Raw genomic sequence first — 25,057 nt, 5'->3', positions numbered from 1 at the left:
TGTTTAGTAGCTGTGTAGTAGACTCCTGAGAAGACACCGGAGCGGCCCAGTCTCTGATAACTGGATACCTGAGTCCAAAGTAAGAGAGATTTTCTTTAAAAAAAAGAGAGATAGGGGGAGAAGTGCTTATTTGGGGACCGGACCATAGCTGCGTAAAGGCGTGACGCATGGACTTTTTATGTTTAAGAAAGCTATTTTGACGGGCAGAGGTGGGTTTTCTCAGTTTGAAGTTATAATTCAAATCCGGTAAACACCAGCTGGCACGTCAGAGAAGAAGAAAACAACACCTCTCCTGTGAATTCGTCCCAAATTAAGGGGCCGCGCAGAAGCCCCTCGGTGGACGGTTTGGTGCGGCACCGACCTTCACTTCGCTTATAAGAGACGTGTTGTGAGAAATTTCCCGCGGTGTTATTTACTACTCATTATCCATACAGGCTGTACGGAGGCAAGACCGAACAGGTTACCGGGGGTAAGGAGAGGGGAGTCGCGCCTGAAAAACTGGCTTCATTTCATTAAACAGTGATTGGATGTGAGTCAGCAGGGACACAGCAGGAGCAGCTAATTGAGGACGAACATTTTTTTTTTTTTTTTTACACTTCTGACCGTTTTCACTGTCCGTCCTTCTCTGGTCCGTCGCGCTGGAGCGTTCATGTCACCGCAAACAAACTTCTACCCAATTAGGTTTTATATGTGAGGCTTCGCCCTGCATGCGCCAGTCAGCTGTAAAGTTTATTTTCCCCGACTTGGATCGCTCCGCGTCTGCAGACTGCCAGTCCTAACGACTCGTCTGGTCTCGTATTCTTTTTTAAAACACGCGTTTCTTTAGAAAGTGACAGTGAGTCTGAGATAACTCGACTTGTTTCCAGTCGAGTTGGACATGTTTCAGCGTCTTGAAACAAGGCAAGAGGTGACGGATGAGCAAAATGAGACGTTGATTCATTTCCCACAGAGTTGTCAGATTTTGTGAAACACTTCAATCAGATAACGTGTTTAAAGAAGGTTAACTCTCTGTGTCTCCGCTGTCCGCCCTCTCTGTTCCCGTCCAGGGTGCTGACACACCCGAGGCAGGAGACCGGCCGGGGAAAAGGAGATTTTGGCCCCGTTGAGAACGAGGAGGAGGCGCCTGTCGCGTTGAAGCTGAACCGCTTTAGATGGATTCTTCGTGCGTGCTTCAGCCTCAGTGGAGACAGCCAGCTCTGAACACTTGCAAGCCGTGACAGTGAGGTGTAAAACATGACGCGTCGCAGCGTATGGATCGCCAGAAACATGAGCTGCACCCAGCGCGGAACGAGCGGCTCTCCTGTCCTCCCCGGCGCGCACTTGGAGCAGAATGCGCACAGGACAGCTGGTAAGGAGCCTTAACGATTCTATAAAGTTGTCCGTTTAGGGCTTTAAGACAATGCCACAGTCATTTGGAGGAATACTGTCGGATGTCTTGAAAGCAGACCTGGCCTCTTGTCTTCATGTTTGCTGTGACAACACTGTTTGATGTTTGATTTCTTTTCACATGGGTGAGCTCCAAAGCTCCCTGCACGCACCTGCCAGCTGCTTTAGGCTCCTCTGACTCTCTGGGTCACTCCGACCTGGATTCAGTGTTGGACTTAATTTAGTGTTTATTGGGAGTGTTAGTGAAATGCAGTCTGGGAAGGAGGATGGTGGAAGTGTTTGTTCTCTGTGTTTTATTATGTGCTGTTTTATGATTTATAGTCTTAAGTCTTTCCGGGGTGCTAAAAGGTGACTCTGAATGATGGGAACATACAAATCAAAGTGACTGCCACTGTTTCCTCTTCGTCCATAAGAACACACAGGCTCCCATAATATCACAGTCAGGAAGTCTTCCAGTGTGACCCTCTCCTGTGGTGGGCTGCAAATCTAAATATCAAAGTGCTGGTCTCACACACATTCTTGTATTTCTGTCGTTGTGAGGACACTCACTGACAGAAGGCATTCCCGGGACCCTTTACCATCACAGCTAAATCCCTAACCCCAACCCTTACCCAGCTCCAGCCGTAACCTAACGCTAACCTGAATCATAAAACCAAGACTTAACCCTCTAACAGCCCTTTGAAGTTGTGATGACCAGGCAGAGTGTCCCCACAATGCAGGAATGTCCTCACAAAGGTGGTGTAACACCAAAATTTGTTCTCACAGCTAAACAAAGACTTGCACGCACGCACACACACACACACACACACACACACAGCTGCATCCATTTCCCTCCTCTACAGTGCCTCTGAGGGGCTGAGGGGCAGATCAAGCCTGTTAAGCTTCAGGTGTTTTGACGTGCTGAAAGTGAAGCACATTTCTTTTCAGTATCAGAGGAAACTGCGTTGATTGCTTCAGATTCGTGAAAAGGTGGCAGGGATGCGTTTGCTTGTGTTTCCAATGACTCTGAGCTCAGGATTTTTAATTTCAACACAACACAGTCATGGTTTCAGTTTGTGGTGTCTGCTAATTGTAATGCAATTTGTCAGATTCATCCACTCAGACATGTAAAAGAAGATGATGCGTCACTGAACTTTCATACCTAGTCGCTGACTCAATGGCCTACTGACTCACTCAGTCATGTGCATACAGTGTCACTCGTGCACGCTGATGGGGCTGAGTTGGGCCTCTGATGTTCACATCTTGCTCTGGTGTTTCATCTTTTTTTCTTGCCTCTAAGCTGTAATGTACTTCATGAATCTCACCTGAAACATGTCACACGTCCCCAGCAGGCGTCCCCCACTACATGCCTGTACAATGTGTGAAAACATGATCGTGAAGCAGCCTTGTTTTTCTTTACTCGTGTTGTTTAAGATCGCCGGTTTGTTCTCAGGCCGAACATGAGAGGATCGCCTGTGCTTCAGGCATCTCACACTCCTCCGTCACGCTGCCACAGCTTTCACTTCCTCCAGTCAAAGGTCACGGGGTCAGCGGGCCCTGCCGAGGGTCAGGTACAGCGGGGCGGGCGCGTTCTCTTTACCAGCAGCCTCCTGATGTGTGGTCTGGTTTGTTTTAACTGGCATGTGGCTTTACGAGAGCTAGCATGCCGTTTGTTGGTGTTATGGGTTTAACTCCTTGTTCTCATGCTGCTCTGTGTTGCTGGCAGACTCACAGAGAGAAAGTCAAACACTCATAATTAAAACGACAACTCAAGTTATCATTATTACCACTTAATTTATATATAGACGCATCCTCGTAAATATATGTAGAGTCACTGTTGCTGTAAACAGGCTCCGTTACTGTTTGGGTCCCTCGACCAGAGTCTGATAGTTCAAATATGACTTTTATGTATTTCATTAAAGACTCTTTTAGTCTGTAAACTGTTGGCTCCACTTGAATCTGGACTTGCTCATCCAGTATGTATTATTGCAAGATTATACAGGCAACAAGTAACTCTTCTGAAAGAATTCTGCAAACATTACACTAAACTTTCAACATTTATCAAGGCGAGTTTTCACTGTTTTATTCCTTTAACCTAAATGCTTGATTTCTTGATCTGATAACGAGCTGTGTCGTACATTTTCAGGAAATTTACTTTGTTGTTATGAAACATAACACAAACTAAAACCAGATAAAGCACAGAGTCTTGTAATGCACGTGTAATTGTTCTGGAAAAACCACCCACTAGAGAACGATAAAGGCAGAAATTGAGGGCCTCCATAAGTCTTGACACACACGCAAAGTTGAGGGGTGAAAGGTGAAATGTATGGCTCGCTTAGTAGGCCCAAAATAATAAGACACATTTAAGCACTGAAGCAGATTTAAGCATTTTGTTCTCTCCGTGTCAACATTAAATGCAGTGAAATATTCAGCCATTAAAGTACGGCACACGCTCTTCAGATTAGTGGGAATCTGTCATTAAAAGATGGATGTGTTGGTCTGTGCAGGGAGCCTTGTCTTCAGCTGTGTCTCAGCCCCGGTGTGTAACGTTACTCTAGTTGTTTTGTCCCACGACTAATGGAGAGAGTGCAGGGAGAGAGATTGATTATGCAACCTGAGGTGCCACAGGGCAACTTCAATCTGGAAGTGTTTAGAGTATGCAGCGAACCACAGTGATTCCTTGAGGCCAAATTGAAGGAGGCATGATCTGACAAAAAGGAATTTCAATTTGTTAGATGTATTCCTTCAGACAAATGCTTCCCATGCTACTAGTGTTTTCTGGGTCCTTGCTTTCATAGTGGTTGACAATCTCGTGTAAGTACACTGGGGGAACAATTTCTGTCTGTGATGTTGAATTGTTTTGTTGTTGTTGAGCACTTTGACTTCTTCAAGTTCAAACAGCTTAAATTATTTAGAACAAAGCAGCAGTTAATACTTTTCGGAGCCGCTGATGAAACATAAAGCAAACTCCTGTCCCTATCGTAAAATCTCCCGCCTTAAAACAACTTTTTCTCAAAATACAGAAGAATGTTAACTAGCCCGGTGCAGTGTTTGTGTCTGTGAGGGCGTTTTTTGATACAATAAGCTGTATTCTTTTGAAATTAGCAGGTCAGATTCATTAATCATAGCATCTGAGGGCTGCTTTGAACTATCAGGCCAGGTCATTAAGCCCAGTCTGTCTGGGGCACGAGTGGGCGACACGGAAACACTTTGGAGAGCGCTGGTTCACCCACAAGACACGCTAATAATGACCAGTGTGTGTGTGTGTGTGTGTGTGTGTGTGTGTGTGTACGTGTGTGTGTGTATCACAGATGGCCACTTTTCTGAGTGCTACTCTCGGGCTCAGTGTGGGCTTAATTTGGAGAAATAACAACATGAGATGGGAGCAAGAAAAGGTCGCGGGGTGAGTGAATGGTGGGAGAGGGGATTTCAGTGGGTGAGACTGGAAGGTGACGCATTGTGTGTGTGTGTGTGTGCAAAGTTACTTTGTAGTGGGAATATCAATTTTACAAAGTGTGTATGAAAGAAAACAGGAATATTTCTTTGTTGAATGTGTGTGTGTGTTTTCTATCTACTCCTCTTCATCCCTCTCCAGTCTTTCCCTCTGTCCTCTTTGCGGCCTTTTAAGCACTGCTGTCCTCACAAACACCGGAAAGTGAAATCTTACCCTCTGATCATCGCTCCAACACGGCCAAAATGTGTTCCCATTTAAGGTGAGGCTCACCCAACCGCTCTCTGTGTGGCTTCCTTTTAAAACCAACTTAATCAGGCAGGAATTTGGGTTATTAGGGTCAGGGACACTGAGGAAACTGCCTTAGTGAGAAACAAAGAGAAGAAGAGCGAGACGGTGAGGACACAGATGTGTCGCATCAGGAGGCTGTCGTCATCTCAGCGCTCATGGGAAAACTGGCCCAGCGCAGCAAGTTGATGGTGTCCCGTCTAATTTGGCTGATTGAGTCACAAGGTGCTCATAAGTCTGTTGCATCGTGGGTTTCTATGTGGCTAATTAGTGCTAACTGCACATTAGCTAAACTTTCCAGTGACCCTGCACATTTAATCTTGTAGAGGCTGTTGCACATCGTGGAAATTACGCCTGATATAGAAAATCCTACAGCAGGTCATTATACTTCCTTACTGCACTACAGACCTCTTTCGTTCCTAATGATGACACTGTATTCAGGGAACATGGCAGCTTTGGTAAAATAGGAGTCCAACAAGGCAACAAACATGATCAGTCAGACAACAGTATAAGTTTTAAAGCTGCAGTCATTGATTTATTTTTTTTTTTTTTACCTCTTGTGGGCAGCAGAACAAGTTGTGAACACATCAGTGATGGCGCTGTTGTGGCAAAGGATGACAAACGTTAGTCCAATATTCACTCTGCTTTTAGCTCTGTGTTTTGTCTCCACCAAGCTGTGATGCAAATATATGGCCCTTTAACTGCTGTATGTATGTATGTATGTAAGCACTGTATGTTCCCCAGCTTGATGATAACTTTATCTGGTGGTTGGTGCTGAGCAGGGAGAGAATAATGAGTTCATCGGCTTCGTCTGAGAATGAGGCTGATGAGAGTGAACCAAAGCAGGGAAGTCATGGGCCTTAAAACCAAAACAGAGAAAAAGATGCTATGGAGATGTGGATGATCCTCTGAGGTGTTTCACTATGAATGGCTCCTCTCCTGTTATACATAACAATTTGATCCATTGTTGATGTTAAATGATTAGTGCAGCTTTAAAGTAAATCCTAAAGTTATCTAGATTAGTTATCTACTGTCTGAAAGAAGAAAAAAGGCAGTCAGTAAATGATCACACAAACCTTCTGTCCATCATTTTACAGACTCACCATAGACTTTTACACAGATAGTTTTGATTTTGCTCCCAAATTAAGTGGTTTAGATTATCTTGCTAAATACTGTAGGTTTGCTAAAACCTGATTATCTAACTGCTGCCATTTCTTGCTTCATGGGACCAAGTTGTAGCAATTTCACTATGTTTAGAGATATCTGCAATGACTTTAATGACTTACCTCATTAGAACCATTAAAAAGGATTTACAAAGTTGCAAAATTAAGACTTAAGACAATCTTAATAATCCCATAACTATGGCTATTCATAATTTTTCTGTCAGATAATCCACTAATGTATTTAAGTCCACTTATCCACTCTAAACCAGTTTAAATAAATGATGCTATGTTGAAAGAACGATTGTAGCTCAGGTTTCTTTTTCTCCTAATGAAATGTCATTGACAGATTGATGGTTACGTGATGACACGGATGACACGGAAGCCACAGGCCCCGACAGTGCCAACGAACAGCAGTATCAGCTATTATATGTCCAATGTACAACACAAGTAGTAATTAGTCAGGCACATAAAAAACCCAAACATGTAAATGGCATGTCTGAAACCAGCCTGCTAGAATCATCATGGGAGTGTCTGAGAGATATCTGAGCAGCCAAATCAACACACGATCATTTCCGGACTGAGGTTTGATACCATTTGTTCTTGTGACTGCAGTTATACTCACAATGCCATTTGGCTGCCAAATATCTGGATCTCCCTATAATATATCAGCTAATTTTCTCTGCCGTGAGCTCTATTACAGCCTCAGCTCCAGCAGCAATAAAGCTTCGCAGTGAGAAAATGTTTCCTTTAGTAGAGCCAGGTGGCTTTAGTGGCTGAGACGATGACAGCAGCTCTTTCTCTCTCTCTGTCTGTCGTAATGATGCCATCAGTGTTGCAGCTCCAGGTTAATGTCCTGGTCACAGATGACACTTTTATGGCTCGTGGAAATGTGCATTTTATCGAGCTTGTTTTGACCTATTGAGCCCAGTGCTGTGATGACCTGCAGTAACTCTCCATGCCACCATTGGCAACCTGAACCTGCACGTGTGAGGGCGTTAATCCAGAAGTGCTACACTTCAAACACATTGTTCTCCACTAAAAGTGCTTCATTTATCCCACTGGAGAACCATTAGACACGTTTTTCTGGGGCTCTTCTCTTTGGTGTGGAGGGAAGGCTGCAGGGTCGGTGAAGTAAATCACTAATCATTCAGGTTTATCATTGGGCAGCCAATAGTTTATGTCTAATAGGTACTACTAATGAGGTCCAGCTTGTACTGTTTAACCCTACAGGCAAAGCTTGAAAGAGGTACTGTTCTCCATAATCTGTTGCTAATAAACTCTGCCCAAGATGTTAATAAGGTAGATAATCGCCATAATATGAAGATGTGTCTTAAAGCTTCATACATATTTATTTTTTACCTTTTGTCTGCCAAAACAACAAAAGTGTCTGTAAAACCAAAACAATGAGCTTAAAGATGCTAAAAGGCTTCACAGCTGAGGGAAACTGCAGTCAGGTGATACATTTCTGTGGATTTGTCATTACAAGTGGCCTCTTTTGCATTACATGTGGTCATTTGACCCACAGGAATATTAACAAGAGCTGCTTTAAATATTATACTGACATTAGTTGGTAGTTGTTCCAACAGGATCAGTTTTATGTCATTTACAATAATATCAACAGAGAAAAGCAAATCCTCACTTTTGGTAAACTGTAACAGAACATTTTTGGTTCATAGATGATTTAAATGATAATTGATTTCCCATCTTTTGATGAGTCCATGAACCTACATGTCCAAGAGTCTACGGTCGTGCTAGCGGCTCTATGATAACAAAGCTGTCATGTTGATGTTGATGAAGCAGGTGTCACGTAAACCATGTTAATTTTTTTCTTTAGTATGTTGACATGCAAACATTTATGATCAAAAGAGTTGGAGGAATTCAAATGTTGACCTGATGGTGGTTATAGAGGAAAAGTCAGAGGTTCACCAAAGTCATTAGGCTCCATCCTCCAGCCAGGCTGCTAGCATGGCTTAAAGCTGGTGAATAGCAACTGCACTGGCCTTGCCGTTTTGCATAGCAGGAATCAAACCCAGCTCAGCTCGGTCTATATGTTTCCTACTGTCTCTTACTGGCCTGAAAGGATCTCAGACACCTACAGGCTCAGATGTTGTCTGTCGGTTAATACAACCTCCTGGAGAGGAGTGAGGTCATACAGATTCACTCCTCTCTTCACCATCCTCCTCCAGGCTGTGTAGTGTCCACACCTCTGATTACCCCGGCCTCCTGTGTGTCTGTGTGTCTGTGTCTGTGTCTGTCTGTGTGTGTTTGTGTGTGTGTGTGTGTGCGTGTGTGTGTGTGTGTGCGCTAGTGTGTGTGCATGTATGAGAAAAAAACCTGACAAATATGGGCTGTAACTGATGTGTTTTTGTGCATTATGAGAAAACGGAGAAGAAAAAGGAGCAGCAGACAGAAAACAGCCGACAGACAGCATGTGTGCCGGTGTGTGTGTGTGTGTGTGTGTGTGTGTGTGTGTGTGTGTGTGTGCACATATGTGTGTATGTTCGGGGGTGTTTGGGTGGGGGGCCTACCTACCTATCTGAACCGAGGCATGGGACCTGCTATCTGTTTCTCATTTTGCCGGCACTCGGTGGTTTTCCAGCAGTGACAGGCCTCAGAGTGGAAACTGGCACTAACGAGCAATTACATCCTGCCTGCCTGCCAGGGATTATGGGATTACAGACTGACCGGGCTTCAGTCTGCTCTCTCTTTCTGCACTCTCATTTAGTCATTCCCTCGCTTCCCTGTGTTCACCTTATCTCTGCTTTCTAGTCTTCTCCCACTCAGTGGTTCAATTATCCTTTTTCTCGTTTTTCTTTCCCCTGGACACCAACCCATTCTGTATTTTTAATTCTCCTTACTCTTATCGTGTGATTTTCTTTTAGTATCTCATTCTCTCTATCGCTCCTCCTCCAGCCTTTTCTACTTTTACATTGTGGCTGCCTCTCATACTTAAGACATGGCTGTTGTTAACCGCTGAAGAGTGAAATTGTTTCAGTCGGAAAGTGGAAGAGAGCACATTTAATAAGAGAAAAAAAGACATTTAATGTGTATGAGGCTTTAAATGAAGCATGGTGAAAATGAGAAACAGGAGGAGGAAAGGAGAATAAAGAGAAAGTGCAGGAAAATCGTTTCATTTTAATGTCTAAAAAGTTGAATTAAGTTTATTTGTATAGCTTAAATTCACAAAGACTTTTTTTCATAGACTCTTCAGTCAGATGTAGATAAAGAACATTTCAACACATCCGAATGTGAGGACTTGGCGTTACGCCCTGAGGCCTGTTGTATGACATATCTCTAAAGATATTCTGTCAACCAAACACCGCAAGCCAATGTCACAAAACAAGTTTCCACTCCGCTCTGGATGCATAGCCTATATGCAGATATTTGGGGCACATGTTAGTATGGCAGATATCATCATGCTACGTTTTGTGGGACCTCCGCAGATTTCTCAGTGTCTGGTAGTGATCAGACGGCTCTCCTGGTGTTCTGCCTCTCTCTCCTGCATCTCCTCTTACACTGCAGGTGTCTTTTATTGAGCCAGCGGTGATTTACTGTACTCTTGTTTTTCTCCTCGCTCCTGCAATCAGGCACCGCGGTAGTGACAGGTTAAAGCTGGAGGTCAGAACATTTCACATACGTGCACGGGCGCATGGCAGAGAGCAGAGTGCGGCTCTAATAGTAGGTCATTATCTGAGAAGTTTGGCTTTTAGGGGGAGGCAGAACACTGCAGAGCTTTCTTTTTTTTTTTTTTTTACAAAGTGTGAGGCTCTGTGGGCAAATCTCAGGTCTGGGGATGTACTGTAATAGTATACAGTAGGCATCAAGATCCCTAATCAGAAACATATGTTGTGTTGCGCTATTAATAAAAGTCTGAATCACAATTTTGAAAGTAATATAGATGGAATTACTCCATTATTTATTTAGCCTATACAGTTGAGAATAAAGGGTTTCAAGTTTGAACAGATATTTAAATTACCATAAGTGGATGATTATTAATCACTCTGACTAACTTCACACAACATTTGTTAGGTCTATGTTTTGGCAGTCTAAAGAGCACAAGGAAAAAGTTTTCTTGCTGCTTCTTCAGCTTTTATGTCAATTTGAACAAATGAGCAACTTCACTAAATTAATCTTAAAAGAAATACATGTTAAGATGTAGTTTAATCACATCAACTCATGCAGTCAGAGGCTGCAGAGACCACAGTCACAGCAGTCAACACAAGGTTAGTGCTGGCAATGATGAATAAGAACTTTCTAAATATCCCTGCTTTAGTGCACATTGCTGCTCAGTACACATGATATTCAGTGAACTGAGCAGGCAACCTCTGTTTTAAAGCTGATACTCCTTTTTTACCTCATAAATGCCCCCAAAATAAAACCCACATCCATTTTCTCCAAGCACATAAACAGTATTTGTAATAGCAACTCAGAGCAGCAGGATGAAAAGTGGAAATTATAGCGTGCTCTGGTTTTATGGGCTGTACTTGCTTCAGGAGGGCTTACCTACTCAACTAACTGTGAACAACAACTGGAGCGCAGAAGACCAACAATGCAAATGGAAGGTGACAAGAACTCCGCTTTCCCTGCTGCAGACATGCAGCCTGATGGACAAACCAAAGGCTTTAATCAGCCAAACAAGGAAGAAACACATGCTAGGCGTTCTAAACACACATAGGACCGAGCACATGCACACACACACACACACACCATCAGTAGGCTTGTGTCAGTCTGGAGCTCTTCAAGGATCAGTGCCCCGTTCCCTCTCTTCTTTCTCTCCCCACCCCTCGACTCCCCCACCCACCTCATCCCAGAAAAGGCTGGAGGCGTCGGGCTGTAAACAGCTCCAGAGTGCCGGGGTGAAATGAACCAGCAGACAGCCCCACGTACACTCCCAACGCGCTGATCTGAAAGGGGCTAAACACTCCCAGCTGTAGTGGCATTAGGGACTCAGAATTGCGCACCTCTCCTGAGACCCAGCGAGGATCTGTAGCCCTCTGTCCGCCTCGCACTGCTGCTGGGTTTTAAATCAGCTCAGAGACAAGGGGAGACTGGGGTTCAGTTTAGTTTTAGGTTGCAGCAGTGGCCTGTCCTCTGTCTGTGTGGCTGAACTTTGCTCAGTCTGTCCTTTTGTTCCCTCTCCCAACCCTCAGTGTCTGTAACTTTGCTCACCCTCGACTGGATGGCTACAGCTGGAATGTGCGGGATTGCATAAATGCACCAACAGGTATTATCGCGACCTGTGATCCGTAACCTTTTGTCAGTCTTCCATCCCACTGCACAGACCGAACTGCTGGGATTGTTTTTGACTGTTAAATAAACATGGTACACTCCATCTTGGTGAGATCTAGAAATACACGCCTGAATACATTACTATGAGTACGGTGTTGCTGTAGTTCAGTGCCAAAGGTTATACAAAGCAACTTGGAGATGACAGATGTGGCCTCAGAGATGTTGTATCTGTGGGCAGAAGGTTGTTCTTGTCAGATTTAAACACATCAGGCACAAATGCTGAATTGGTTAGTTGATAAGCAACCAAGCAGGATAACTTAATTTGTCACAACAGAAGTTAACAGGAGAAAGAAAAGTGAAACAGAATTTTAAAAATGGCAGAGAAGAAGAGCGTGAAACCAACAAAACATGACATTTTTAAAGTTTAAAACAAGCCAAAGGGAAAAGGAGTTTTGTTGCTTTTTAAAGGTGTGCACTGAACCGACGAGGAACATCATTCGACATGAACTACCATTAATGGACCTTGTGATAATATTGTGAATGAACTTCTAATCACAACTTATTACATATATTTGGGTTTTGGACAAATCGTTGGACAAAACAAGTAATGTGAAGACGTTCTGTTGGGCTCTAGGGAACCGTGATCTGCATTTCTCACTGTTTTCTGCCATTTATTGACTTAACCAGTGGCTCCCCACCTGGAATATATATATATAACGTATAGATTTTGCTGCACATACTATATAATATTTGATATTATATACTGTATATTATTTCAGGCTTTTCTCAAATATTAAATTTTTTGACATCTGCTGACCTCTAAAAACTAGTCACACAAACTAAGTGTAGTTTCAAGTAAACATCCCTTTGTTTTAATGGGCTTCCAGACAAAAAGGGTCAGGAAATACAGGACGAAACTAAATTGGAAAATAATCAAAAGATTGTCTATGAGGAGGTATCGGTCATGTCTCTTGTGATTACATGCTGCACAGAGACTCCTTCCCAAAGATGAGGGACAAAATCTACAGTCCTTGTTATTTACAAATGTGATTACTGCAAAGATGATGCCATTACGTTTTGTACAGATGTTCATGGTGCCCAGAGGATGACTCCCAATGACCTTGCTGGCCTCCTGGCTTTTTCTGTAGCAATACCCCTCTTTAATTCCTACCAGAGGACTTCTCCTGTTTCTGAAATGCATGATGCTCTGATCCTCGCTGACTTTCACCTTTGGGGGGCCACAAAAGAACGCACTGACCCCACGTCACCTCCTAGCTGTGTGGCACTGCTCAGCCGGCTCAGTCCTCCACACTGCACGTACTATATATAAACATCTGCATCCGTGACACTTCTTATCACCTGTCCTGCATCTCTGTGGTTTTTGTCTGGGACCTCCGCGAAGTGTTCTCGCTATGCCTGGTTCCCCCTGCTTGTACCTCTGCCACAGGAATAACCCTGAAGAATGCCTTTGACAAGTGTATCGCAGATGCTGCCTTTTGTTGTCGGACTGGGGCTGTTTGCATGGATGTATGAACCGACAAGCCAACACTAGCCACACTAGCTGGCAGCAAACACTGCCCTTTTACTGAAGCAGCAACAAACACGCCGTCCTCATGCACTGAGGACGTGATTTATGTGACATGTCGGCTTGCTCAGGGGCCCTTGGGGTTGTTTTTTTTTTTTACAGTATCTGGACAATTGTGAATGTATAGACATCGTATCGCCCGCATGTTGTGTCTTTAGTTTATGTTACCCTTTTCAAGGGAAGTTCTGGGTGGAGGAGAGTTGACAGAGTGAGGCCTTGTTCTTGTTCTTACATTCCTCTCCCTTTCTCTTTCTCTCCAGGTGGGACCAGATGGAGGGTTCGGAGGAAGGATAGACAGGAGATTACCTCTGTAATGTCACCAAAGGCCAAGGTTTGTCAGAAACAGACGTCGGTGCCAAAAGAGCACCCTGAAAATTTCCCCTTCTTCTTCTTCCTTTGCTCCCTTTTATATCCTGTCACTTCTTCTCCTCTCTCCATCTCTGTCACTTCCTCCATCTCTGCCTTTTTTCACTCATCGTATTTGTTCGTTTGTATAAATTCAATCATTTATATATAATCACCATCTCTACAAATAACCTAGCCTTATCATTTTTCATTCCCGCTCTACAGACAGACTATAAACCAGAGGATGAGTTATGTGTAGATATAAATTGTTAATGAAATCCATCCCCGCACAGCTCAGGACTGAGCTTTCCATAAAACCACGTCAGCGCCGAAGCTTACATTGCTAAATCATAAGCCAGTGGACAAAAATTGAGCCAGGGCGGAAAGAAGGCAGAGTTATTTAACTTAAGAATTACAGAAGAGTAAATGAGATCACTTCTGATAAAATAGACTGTAGCTCCTTTAAAGTGCTTTAAGTTCTGTGTTTTACGGGCTGTTACAAGTATTATCTCATTTTCTTGATCTGTTTTTGTATCTGTTTAGCACTTCGTCAGCTTAGTCTATTATTAGTATTAAATAGCCTAGCTGGTCACCATGGCAGCGAAACACCAAACAGCCGATTCCTCTGGTGGCGACTGTCTTTTCTCCGTCAGAAAAAAGAGACAGCTCAAAGCCGACAGCAGGAGTGTTCGCCACTGTGTCATTCCTGCCTTTCTAGAAATAGCTGAGAAAAATACATCATCGAAAAGATTTTATCCTTTTGGCAAAATACGCTTGCTGCTGAGTTAGATGAGAAGAGATACCACTCGCATGTCTGTACGCTAAACATGAGGCCAGAGCGAGCAGCTGGTTAGCTTAGCTTAGCATAAAGACTGCAAACAAACATACAACTACAAGCAGCTTTAAAGTATTAATTCATTATATCTTGTTACCTAAATATGTCATTCTAGGTACAGACATGGCGTTGCATAATAAATATCATTATCAATGTACTTAAAGCTGCACTAATCAATCTCTCTATATTAGGCTGTAGTTATCCTCAGCTCCTCGTGCTTTGTAGTGTCTTTCAGCTGATTATTTTGGTTTTACAGTCTACACCTTTATTGTTTTGGTTCTGAAGGTTTCCGGCATAAAAAAAACCAGACAAAGTTAGCTGCTAGCTAGCTGGTGTAGCTGGTATTTCCCTCAGGAGGTGATAAAAAACAGAAGACATAAAGACAACATATAAAAAGAGAGTGAATACTGAACTTCTTCCAGGTGAACAGAAACCTGACGCCTGATAACTTCTAATGTAGCTCTGTGTCTGCTACACATGTTTACACCCACAGTTCAACAAATCATCCTTTTGTCAGGTAACATGTGACTTCTGTGTCCTGTAGGTGCTGCTGTGGGTGCTCCTCTCTCTGCTGCCTCTGGTGGAGGGAGCTCACATGAAAGGCGGTGCTGCTGGTCTGGGATCAGACTCGGGCCACGCTGTGGGCCTGCTGGGAGGCCAGGGGGAGCGAGAGCTTCCTGTGCCGCTGGCAGAAGTGGTGGAGGACGAGGAGCAGGAGGACGAAAGTGACCCTTACTCTACTTGGCATGCCCTATATGGTACTGAAGCTCTTATGAAAGTGTAATTTACAGCACATCTGCTCCACCAGACATTGTTAGAGTGGAGAGAGGGTGTGAACCTGGGGATCTGCTTTGTGTCTCAGTTATCAAAATATATTTATGTGTGATTTAAAGGGTGACAAGTCATTTTTAGTTGAAAGATACAAGTGAAATTGTAGATTCTGCATCGGTTAGAATTTCCTGAATAAATGTTCCCTTTTATTGGAACTCTCTAAGTCCAACACTCCTCTCTTCTCTCCCTTTTAGACCCCTTTGTAATAGATGAGACGGATGACCATCCCACTAGTCGCTGGGCGGGACGCTCCCCACGCTCGTCTGACCCCACAGAACCTCAACCTAAGGGATCACCAAAAAAAAAGAAGAAGAGGAAGAGGAAAGAAGAAGAGGAAGAGACAGGAAGAGGAGATAGAAGGGGCAGAGGCAAAAACAGGCAGCCGAAGCAGAGCAGCAGGGACTGCCGTGTGGAGAAGAGAGAGATGAAGGTTCGGGACCTCGGCCTGGGGTTTGACTCGGATGAGATTGTCCTTTTCAAGTTCTGTGTGGGCTCCTGCCAGTCCTCGAGAACAAACTACGACCTGGCACTGAAGGCGTTGCTGGAGAACGGCTCGCTGCCCCGGCGCACCGCCCGCAAGGTCAGCAACCACCCCTGCTGCCGACCCGACCGGTACGAGCCGGTTTCCTTCATGGACGCCCAGACCACATGGAGGACCATCCAGTCGCTATCAGCCGCCAGCTGCATGTGTATGGGCTGAAGGAACGAACGAGGGAGAAGGTGACGAGGAGAGCGCGTCACCCGTCCTGAACAGAGAGGAGTCAACGGGGGCAGGCTGAAGGTCTGGGCACAGGGAAGAGCCAGAGGGGGGCGCTGTAACACCCAGAGCAGAGGAAGTGGTGGAGGCCACTTGTTGGCTTCCTGTGGAGGAGGAAGAGGTCTGGACGCAGCTGGACGAAGGAGCTTAAAGGTCAAAATCAGAAACTGAGGGGGAAGTCATCAGGGATTCTCAGTCTGGATTTATCGCTGTGTCTTCAAAGAGTGAATTGTTTTCAACTGAATAACTGGTAAATAATGCAGAGCGCTCAGACCAGTTAGTACACATGAAAGAGACTCCACATGTGAGCATGACTGTTTTATACGGGCAAGTCCTGACGGCTGGAGCTCAAGAGATCTAAACAAAAGACACAATTAAAGGGCTGACACTGTGTTTATATTCTGATTCAGACTAAAAAAGACTGACGTGATGTTCACTATTACTCACAGTGACGGCAGCGATGTCTCTTTTTTTTTTCCCCACATAAAAACAGGCATTACATTGTATCATTTCTATGTTCAGGTGAACTCAGCCAAATGGATGCCATGCATCTTCATGTATTACTGTATAAAAGTAAAATATATTTATTTCTGATAAATTATTTATTTATTATAGCTTGATATGAGAGCTGTTTTTTATTAACTCTAGATTGTAGATAAATATCTATTTATTGCCAAGATTCAGATTTCATGTTAACAGTTACTTCTGCTCGCATTCAGTACGGACATTTTTTTTAATTATTTCAAAGCTGCTGATTTTCAGATTTTATCCAACGCCTCATAAACCTGAGCCTCACAGCTGATCCTGGGAAGAATCAGATTGGATGCAATAAACATTTTGGAAATAAGATGAGTGTTTTCACAAAACAAAGTGCAAATACTCACATTTTTTTCTTCATCCCAGACAGACTTTTTATTTTTTTTAGTTTTTTTAAAAACAACCTAATAATAGATACCAGAAACCAATTGACCTACATTGAAATAATGTGGTATATGTAATAAAGTCTGACAGCTGATCTCTGGTTTTGAGCTTAGTTCTGGGTACTGATATCAGCTCAGTGTCCAGAATGTGTGTAAAGAAAACCAGTCAAAGATTTATACTACAGAGCCTCGACATTCCTCATCTTAAAGTGGTTGAGTATTTCCATTCAGTTACACACTCTCAGTATGTCACATTATTATTATTATTATTATTATTATTATTATTATTATTATTATATAAAGTTTTCTTTATTTTTGTATGGCATTATCCTCTGAGGGAATAAAGTTTTTTAATATACATCTTGTTATCACTGTTTTCTTCACTGATTACATTGCTTGAATTATGAATAATGATTCTTGGGAACCTCCATCCTTGTGAACAGGATCAAAACGCCACACTACCTTTTTTCCAGTTCCATTTAAAAGGACTTTTTATGTTGTAGAGCCACCTGCTGGTGTAAAATAAAGGCCAGAAAAAGGTGGGCCTGTCATCATTAGGTTGAACTGAGAGCAGTGTTGCTCTCCTGCCATCTGCCTGTCAAATTGAGAAGGTTTGCTTTAAAAATCCCTCTCTCTCTCTCCAGGAGAGCAGGGAGAAACCCCGGCAGTGTGTTTTCTTTTTTTATTTCTCACCGACACGTCTACCAAACACCACAGGCCACACAGCTTACAGCATGCATTCATTAAGCATCTTTATTTTTAAAAGGTGATATGTTCACGTTGGCTGTTTACAAGTACAGTTATCAAAACATTATATGCAAATATAAGATATAAAACGAGATTTAACTATGTTCAAAATTCAGTTTTCTCTGCATCATGCAACACTGTGAAATGGCACAGAGGAAGTTAGCAGCATGTCAGTTTAAAAACAAAATGAAATAAGGTGCAACAACAACACATAATAAATAAACATGTATTGTGAAGTGCACATATGGATTCATACAGTGTATCAGACTCTGAGAATGTCGCACCTTTTATTTGTACCCATGGGGTATGATTAGATTTTGTTTAAATTTCCACGTTTGGAAATTGTGTCCTCAGACTTCATTGAATGTCCCATCAGTCTCATCACAGAGCAAATCACATTCCTCCACAGCTTTGCTCTGTTCCAGTGATACTTTGGCTCTTAAATACCCACCAAGTTCACGGCACACTCAGTTATACAGAGATTAGAGTTTAAACCTCCAGAAGGTTGAGGCCTTGTTTTTCTGGAGACACTTTCTGGGTGATGTGAACAAGACCCTGGAAATCAACTGTTGTGTCTGTGTTGAATCCTCAAATGTTGTTGTTGGTTTAAGTCAAGTTTCAAGTGTTTCATTTATTTAAGCTGATATGGCTTTTTGATGGCTCAAAACCATCTGAAGTAGAAGGTAACTTACTTTGTTATCTGTTGTTCTCACAGTTGAATTTAAAAAAGTACCAGTTTGAAACACCTGTCAGACTTTTCTACACTGACGTCAGCAGATAACAAATGTCCATCAGAGGCATTTCACCGACTGACATGAACTCGGTGTGCTGAACGTGCAGGTGACGATGTCCACTCTTCTGTCTTGCGCAGAGAGAAGCGGCGTCGCGCTGCGTCCTGGACACGACTTGGCCGCCACCTGCTGTCTGGAGTCGGCCGCTGCTTTCTCCTCACACCCCAGGACCGCGGTCGACTCGGCGCTGAACGGGTGGAAGTTGACCCGGGAGGTGTCGTACTCCCACGCTTGCCTCATTGCAAAGTCTGTAAAGGATTTGTTCTTGATGGACACCCGGTGTTCCACCTCGTTCCTGTCGCTGGCTGTGCGTAATGACGCGTAGCTGGTGTCATTGCTGTTTAAAGACGGGGGGGAGTGCTGACCTCCTACCCAGCCGACTTTGTCACCATGACCACCCTTAACCCGAGCCACTGTCCTCTTCAGCTTCTCGCAGCCCTTTAGCAGCAGATTCTTCCGGCACAAAATGTACACCCAGGGGTCTAATATGGGGTTGAATGAGGCGAAACGGATCGCCAGCATGTCGCCCCGATAGTCAGGCTTCCCCCCGGCAGAAATATAAGCAGGGTCGTATAGCTGGTTAACGAAGATCCGCACCTGTCACAAAGAAACACACAAATGCAATTAACTAACTAGAATAACAATAATACACACACCAACTAAATGTGTTTGGCACACACCAAGTGCAAGTATTCTAACAGAATAGACAGAATCAGATGTTTGGTCTGTTTATCTTACCACTAAAGGGATGGAGCAGACCAGGAAGACGATGGTCATCAAGATGAGAAGCCAGAACATTTGGATCTCTGCCGCTGAGGTGACCGACGGCAGCCTGGGGAAGCGGCGCCGTGATCCTCCCTGCTCACACACATCCGTCCTGACTATTCCTGCCCTCTGGTTCATCCCCACCAGCGACTTGCACACCGCCAGATTACAGACAACCGTCACTGCGATCAGCACCACCATCACGCCGCCGTACAGGAAGGAGTAGCAGGCTCCGAGTGGATCCATCGCCCTCCAGTCCAGGAAGCACCAAGTCCCGGGAAAGTGCCTGACGTGCTGCCCGAAGCCAAAACTGGGCATAATGCACAGCACAATGTTGACCAGGTAGGTGACCAGGAGCGCAAAGCGCGCCATTGTCCGGTCTATGTGCTGGGAGTAGAAATACGCGTGGTTTATGGCCAAGTATCGTTCCACAGCCATGGCGCACAGGATGGACATCCCGGCCGAGCCGAAGAAGAGCATGGAGAAAGAGAAGAAGTGGCAGAGCAGCGTTCCTCCAGGCCAGCGGTTGGCCACATATGTGGCGATCACCACGGGGCTGGTGAAGCACGTTCCCAGCAGGTCCGTGATGGCCATCCCGCAGACCAGAGTGTAGAAAGTGGTTTCCTTCTGCTCCTTTTTGGAGATACATAGCACAACTATGGCGATGAGGTTCCCCAGGACTCCCACGCCAAACATGGTGGCTGAAATGATCAGAGATTTGGACTCCAGCCGGAGCGCAGGGAACCCACTGTGGTTTTGGCTGAGGGAGAGAGGCGGCAGCGGCTCGGATACGTTCGTGTCCAGTTCTCCAAACGTGAGAGTGTCGTTGATCATAATTAAAACAAACAATAGAGTTTAAATTAAAGTGCAAGTACTTTCTGTGGTGTTTGGAAAGCCAGACTAAGCTTTTGTAAAGCTTTTGTAAAGCTTAGTCTGGAAACACAGAGCTCTACTCTAAATAAATCACCATCTACAGCAAAATTACACCCTGAAAGTGAAGTGACTTTGGCTCCCGATGCGCCCATATGAAGGTGTGTCTGCCTGGTTGTGTTTACTCTGCTCGGTGCTGCGGGTATTTAAGCTGTGTGCTGATGTCAGGAGAGTGACGTGCGGGCTGTAAGTGCAGCCACCAGGTTTCCCAGGATCACATTTCTGCAGCCAGAGAATCAATATTCAACACTTTTCATTGCTCACCGCCTTTTAGCCTCAGAGGTAAAAATGCCAGCAGCGTCAGGAGCCAAATGCCAACATCTGGAATCATTTAACACAAAAACTTAAAAACCTTGCCTTTGTCTAGTTTGTGGGTGGACTGACATTCATCTTTAAAGGATAATCACAGTCCATCTAATAATAAGAATCAAATCAGGGTTTCAGCTGACCTGGTAGGGAATATCAAATCTATCTTTTCTGAAAATGTGACCATATTTCTTGCTCTATCTTAGCTCATCATTAAGCGGTCATACAAGTAAAAGCTCTGTTCTGGATTGATGGATTGTTTGCCCCCATATCCAGCAGACATAATGCAATATGTCCATCAGTGTGGAAACGCTCAGGGTTATAACTACACCTCATCCAATGAGCAGGTTAATTAGAAAAATAAAACTAGTTTGTGTAACCACATATGGTGCAGAAAACAAAGTAAAGAGACAGAAATGGTGCCGATTATGTCGTAAATCCTGAACTTCAGCACCAAGGTCAGCGCCTCCACGTCCATCAGCACCACGAACAGAGACCGTCAACATGTTGCTGCTGTTTGGAACCACAAAGCATTTAACCCACTGCTGATAACTGTGCGCTTCACCCTGGTACAGCCGATGGCACCACCCTGACCACAGTCCATCCACCGCAGAGCTTCATGTGTGCAGATCCAGTCCAGCCCAGTCCAGCTTTGACCTCCTGGTAGAGTCACATGAAGTTCTGAGCGCTGAACAGCGCTGAAAGCACAAAGAGACTGCGACTTCTAATGAGGAAAAAACACTGGATTCGCACTCTATTTTCTCTGTTTCAAGTTTCTGGTGTTTTTGGTGACTCTCAGCTCCAGCAGCTTCATGTCTGCGCCTGGAGTCGTGCGTAATTTTCAAAAAGTCCTCTGGCATGGTAAGTGTGAACGAGTGCTCGATTTGTGGAGAAAATACGGGAAAGTCAACATGCATTAAAAAGGGAAGATTGTGTTGGACGAGAGAGGTTTGAATTCATCTTACTTTATCCTACATACACCTCAAACACAGAGGACAAAATACCCAGGGAGCTGCACTGAATTAGGTTACTCATAATAAACAAACGCCTCGTTACCACCATCAACACTGAACAGCTCCTGCTGCTCCATGAGCTCTTTCTCCCTCTTGCAGGTTTTCTCTGTACTTTTGTAGGTCTTCAGTCATCCATTCTCTGTTTCATTTCCGTTGCAGCTGGTTTAATAAATCTCACATTGTAAATATCCCTACGGCTGATGGGCTATATTACAATTTCATGGGTAATCATCATTAATAATTCATCAATTCTCAGCTGAAATTACGCCGCACGGTGAGGCCCCTATGGTACATGTTTTTACAACTGGTGCTGTCTGAGGAATCCAACCAACTGCGCCTCCTGAGCGCAGCCTCAGACTGCGCCTACAGGGCAGCAGGGGCGCTGATTGGCCTGATAAACGGGCGCTAATTGCGCACAGTGGACATTGACACATATCATATCGTGATAGCGTCGCCTTTAGTCCTCCCTGATAGTCAGAAGACTTGAGCTAATGAAGTGAACCACACACTGGCAGGTTGCACTGGGGTTTTCAGAGTGATGGGAAAAGTATTCAGATCCTCCACTTCAGTAAAAAAAGAACACACTGTAAAAATACACTATTAAAACTCTTGCACTGAAAATATAACAAAAGTATACAGATGTATTATGACTATAAGCAACATGCCTAAAAGTATCACAAGTGAAAGTACACAATGCAGACAGTTACTGCCTGTGACTGATTCACTGTCATATCTTATGTGGTTATATTACTCTGTAAAACTGTAAGCAGCATTTTACTTGTTGGAGGTGAAGCCTGTATAACTACCAGCTGAGTAACAGGTAGAAATACTCCAGTAAAACTCTACTGTTGCACTTGAGTAAATGTACTTAGTGACATAGCATGTGCTGCAATATGTTCCATGCAGCATGATAATGGGCAAAAGGTTATATAGAATAAATCATTTGATAAATATTCTATACTCTGTACTAGAATAAATAATAGTGAATGTTTTCATAGTATAGACCTGCTACTTTAAGCCCTCTAGGTAGACTTTAACCACATACAACAGTTTATATCACACACAGACTTCCCAAAACCTTAACCTAAACCTAAACCTAAACCTTAACCTAAACCTAAACCTAAACCTTAACGGTTGGGCTTTTGTCCCCAATTGCACAAGCTGTGTCCAATCAATTGGTCCAAAGTCTGGTGTGTGTCCCTGAAAGTGATGTAAGTCATACCCCTACACACACACCATACACAACAGGATAATCTAATCAGAGGAAATGAAAGAATTCATCATAAACGACGGAGGAAAGGTCTGTGTAATGGTAGACTGGCGGAGGCCGGGGCTCTCCGTCTCTGTCTGTGTAAGTGGATTCCTCTCCTCCTCTCTTGGACCGATGCCTCTCGGGTATATTTGTGTGTTTGACTCTGCCCTCTGTGCCGTAATAAGCTAAAGCTTTCAGACGTCACTGTCTCTGATGCCCACACATAAAACTATAGTTTTTTCCTCTCTCACAGCCACCCACACACTGAGCAGACATGAAGTGGGTTTCATGGGTTTCTTCCTTGCATGTGTGGTTATATTTAAGTGTGTCATCATTCTTCTCGCCCGGCACATATGATCCTCGGTGGTTTCCCCATTGATATTACAGGAGTTTCATTTCTTTTCAGAGCCCCTAATCAAGTGTCCTTGGAGGTTATGTGCAGTCTGGAAGGATGCTGAGACGCTGATACTCACACATTCATTAGGCTGGCTGTGAAGGGAGGAGGATCATATATGTGGAAACCACACCGGCTGCTTTAATGGTGTTAATGGGCATCCCAGTTCTTACTGAGCACCGACACAAATGAGCTTTGTGAGATTCTCACTGTTTATTAAGAACAAAACACTATAATCAATTTTCTGTCTCGTGGGGAATCAAAATGCAAGTTAGGTATTGATCAGCATGTGGCGCGGTTGCAATTAAAATGTCTCTGAGCCGTATTATACTGGGCAGACTGCTGACACGCATGAAATAAAGCCTGTGTTTTAAGTTCATTTGTCATCAGAGATCACAGATATGACCTTTTCAGATAAAAATGACAAGACAACAACAGGTTCTGCATTTGTTAATACAGAACCTGTTGTTCTATCTACAGCCCTTTCTCTATATGTACATATATATATATGTATATATATATATATATTATGATCACTTTTATGCCATTTGGCTGAATGTCAGTGATCCTTGCAGGCCGTAGTGGTGAGAAGACAAATGCCAACAAACTTTGACAAGACTGACCTGCAGCTAGTCACAGCTGAGCTCTGCCTGTTGGAAGTCAGGATTTCTGTCTTCCTTTAAAAAAAAGCTCTTGGAGAGTCTTTGCAAAATGTGCTGCTCTTCCTCTGATGCATGTGCCATCCTGGAGGATTAATGGTTCACATGGAAGCCCATCTATTTCTGCTGAGGTGAAATATTTGCCTCCAGTTCAGAAGCAAGAATGAATTTAGGAATAACAAGATAGAAAGAAGCTCCAACAAGAGAAAGAAAACAGATTAAATGACGTACAGCCTGTGTTTTCTTACACTTCCATCATTAAGCTACACACTCCTCACAGTGACGGCACGTTTGCTGTCTGGGCAAAGTGAACGAATGACATATGGCCTCCGTGTTGGTGACGTCTACGCTGCTGCTGTAATTTGATGGTGATGCTTAACTGTCTTTAGGGCGTCACACCGCTGGTGGTGGTATCGCACTGCTGTGATGTCATCATCCAGCTTTATCTGATTCTTCCTCTCCCACCACTGCTGCCTCTCCACAGCGTCGTCCAATCACACTGCTGCTCCAGCTGCAGCCTGCCAAGCTCATTACACCGGGGAGCTGAGGCTCATGGACTCTCTCCACACTACACTACTCGATCTTATTACCTTCGCTCCACTCTGGATCTCTCTCTTTGCTCCTTCTTCTCCAATTAAGCCTTTGACATTTTCACTGTTTTTCTTTCCTATTTCTGTCAATACGTTTGTAGCTTTTTAAAAATTGTGTTTGGCATCATCAGCTTGTTAACATAGTTACTGTTTATTTTTCCAGTCACTTGTGTTCCACAGTTGTTTGTGTAAGTCGGCCTCCAGTGTGGTCTGTGGTACATCAGATGGCTGTGATAGACGCCAGGGACGGTGCACATCTGTTCCTCCCACATACACAAACACACATGCTCCAAAACAAATCTACAGGACAATTGTTTTTTCCCCTGTACTTTTGAATGCTAACATCCCACACATGTTCCACTACATGTGAGTGTAGATGTGCATGCGTGCGTGTGCATCCCACACATCTCCGTCTTTCAGGCTGCCTCATGTCAGGGAGCCTGGAGCTCACAGCACAGTGTTAGTATGTATATGTTCTATATGTCCAACTGCTTCAGGTGTGTGTGTGTGTGTATGTGTGTGTGTGTGTGTGTGTGTGTGAGGGGGGATTTGGAGATATGAGTAAGAGGTATTTTCCAAAGGAATGGACACACATGCACTTTCATATGAATACATGTGGGGTTTGTGTCTGAGAGTTTGTACTTTTTCTATTTTTTATAAGACAAATTTCATTACTATCATCCACATTAAGAGCACAGCCTCCACCTCCCCTTTGTGTCTTATAACTGGTTCATTCTGCTCAGACAGAGTGCAGCCATCAGTGCTAATGGTCCTCCATACTGTGTTCTCACACCATGTATTAGGTGGCTGTAGGATATTAAACGTTTTCATCATGGGAGCC

The 25,057-nt window shown here is 43.9% G+C and overlaps 2 protein-coding genes across 2 annotated transcripts; one reads left to right on the top strand and one right to left on the bottom strand.

Annotated features, from left to right (window-relative positions):
• Positions 1 to 1,233: 1,233 nt before the first annotated feature.
• Positions 1,234 to 16,105, top strand: LOC139214103 (artemin). The gene is made up of 4 exons (XM_070844855.1): positions 1,234 to 1,348; positions 13,342 to 13,412; positions 14,806 to 15,019; positions 15,287 to 16,105. Exons 1-4 carry the CDS (start codon positions 1,234 to 1,236, stop codon positions 15,790 to 15,792), a joined length of 906 nt encoding a protein of 301 aa, XP_070700956.1. The 3' UTR covers positions 15,793 to 16,105.
• A 2,202-nt stretch (positions 16,106 to 18,307) lies between these two features.
• Positions 18,308 to 19,906, bottom strand: ptger4c (prostaglandin E receptor 4 (subtype EP4) c). Its single transcript, XM_070845087.1, has 2 exons — positions 19,046 to 19,906; positions 18,308 to 18,904 (listed from the first exon to the last, which is right to left on the bottom strand). Exons 1-2 carry the CDS (start codon positions 19,904 to 19,906, stop codon positions 18,308 to 18,310), a joined length of 1,458 nt encoding a protein of 485 aa, XP_070701188.1.
• Positions 19,907 to 25,057: the final 5,151 nt, after the last annotated feature.

The sequence above is a fragment of the Pempheris klunzingeri genome, chromosome 15, assembly GCF_042242105.1.
Source record: "Pempheris klunzingeri isolate RE-2024b chromosome 15, fPemKlu1.hap1, whole genome shotgun sequence".
In the NCBI taxonomy this organism is placed as follows: domain Eukaryota; kingdom Metazoa; phylum Chordata; class Actinopteri; order Acropomatiformes; family Pempheridae; genus Pempheris; species Pempheris klunzingeri.
The sequence above is the reverse complement of the archived record's forward strand: the minus strand, read 5'-3'. Positions and strand labels throughout refer to the sequence as shown.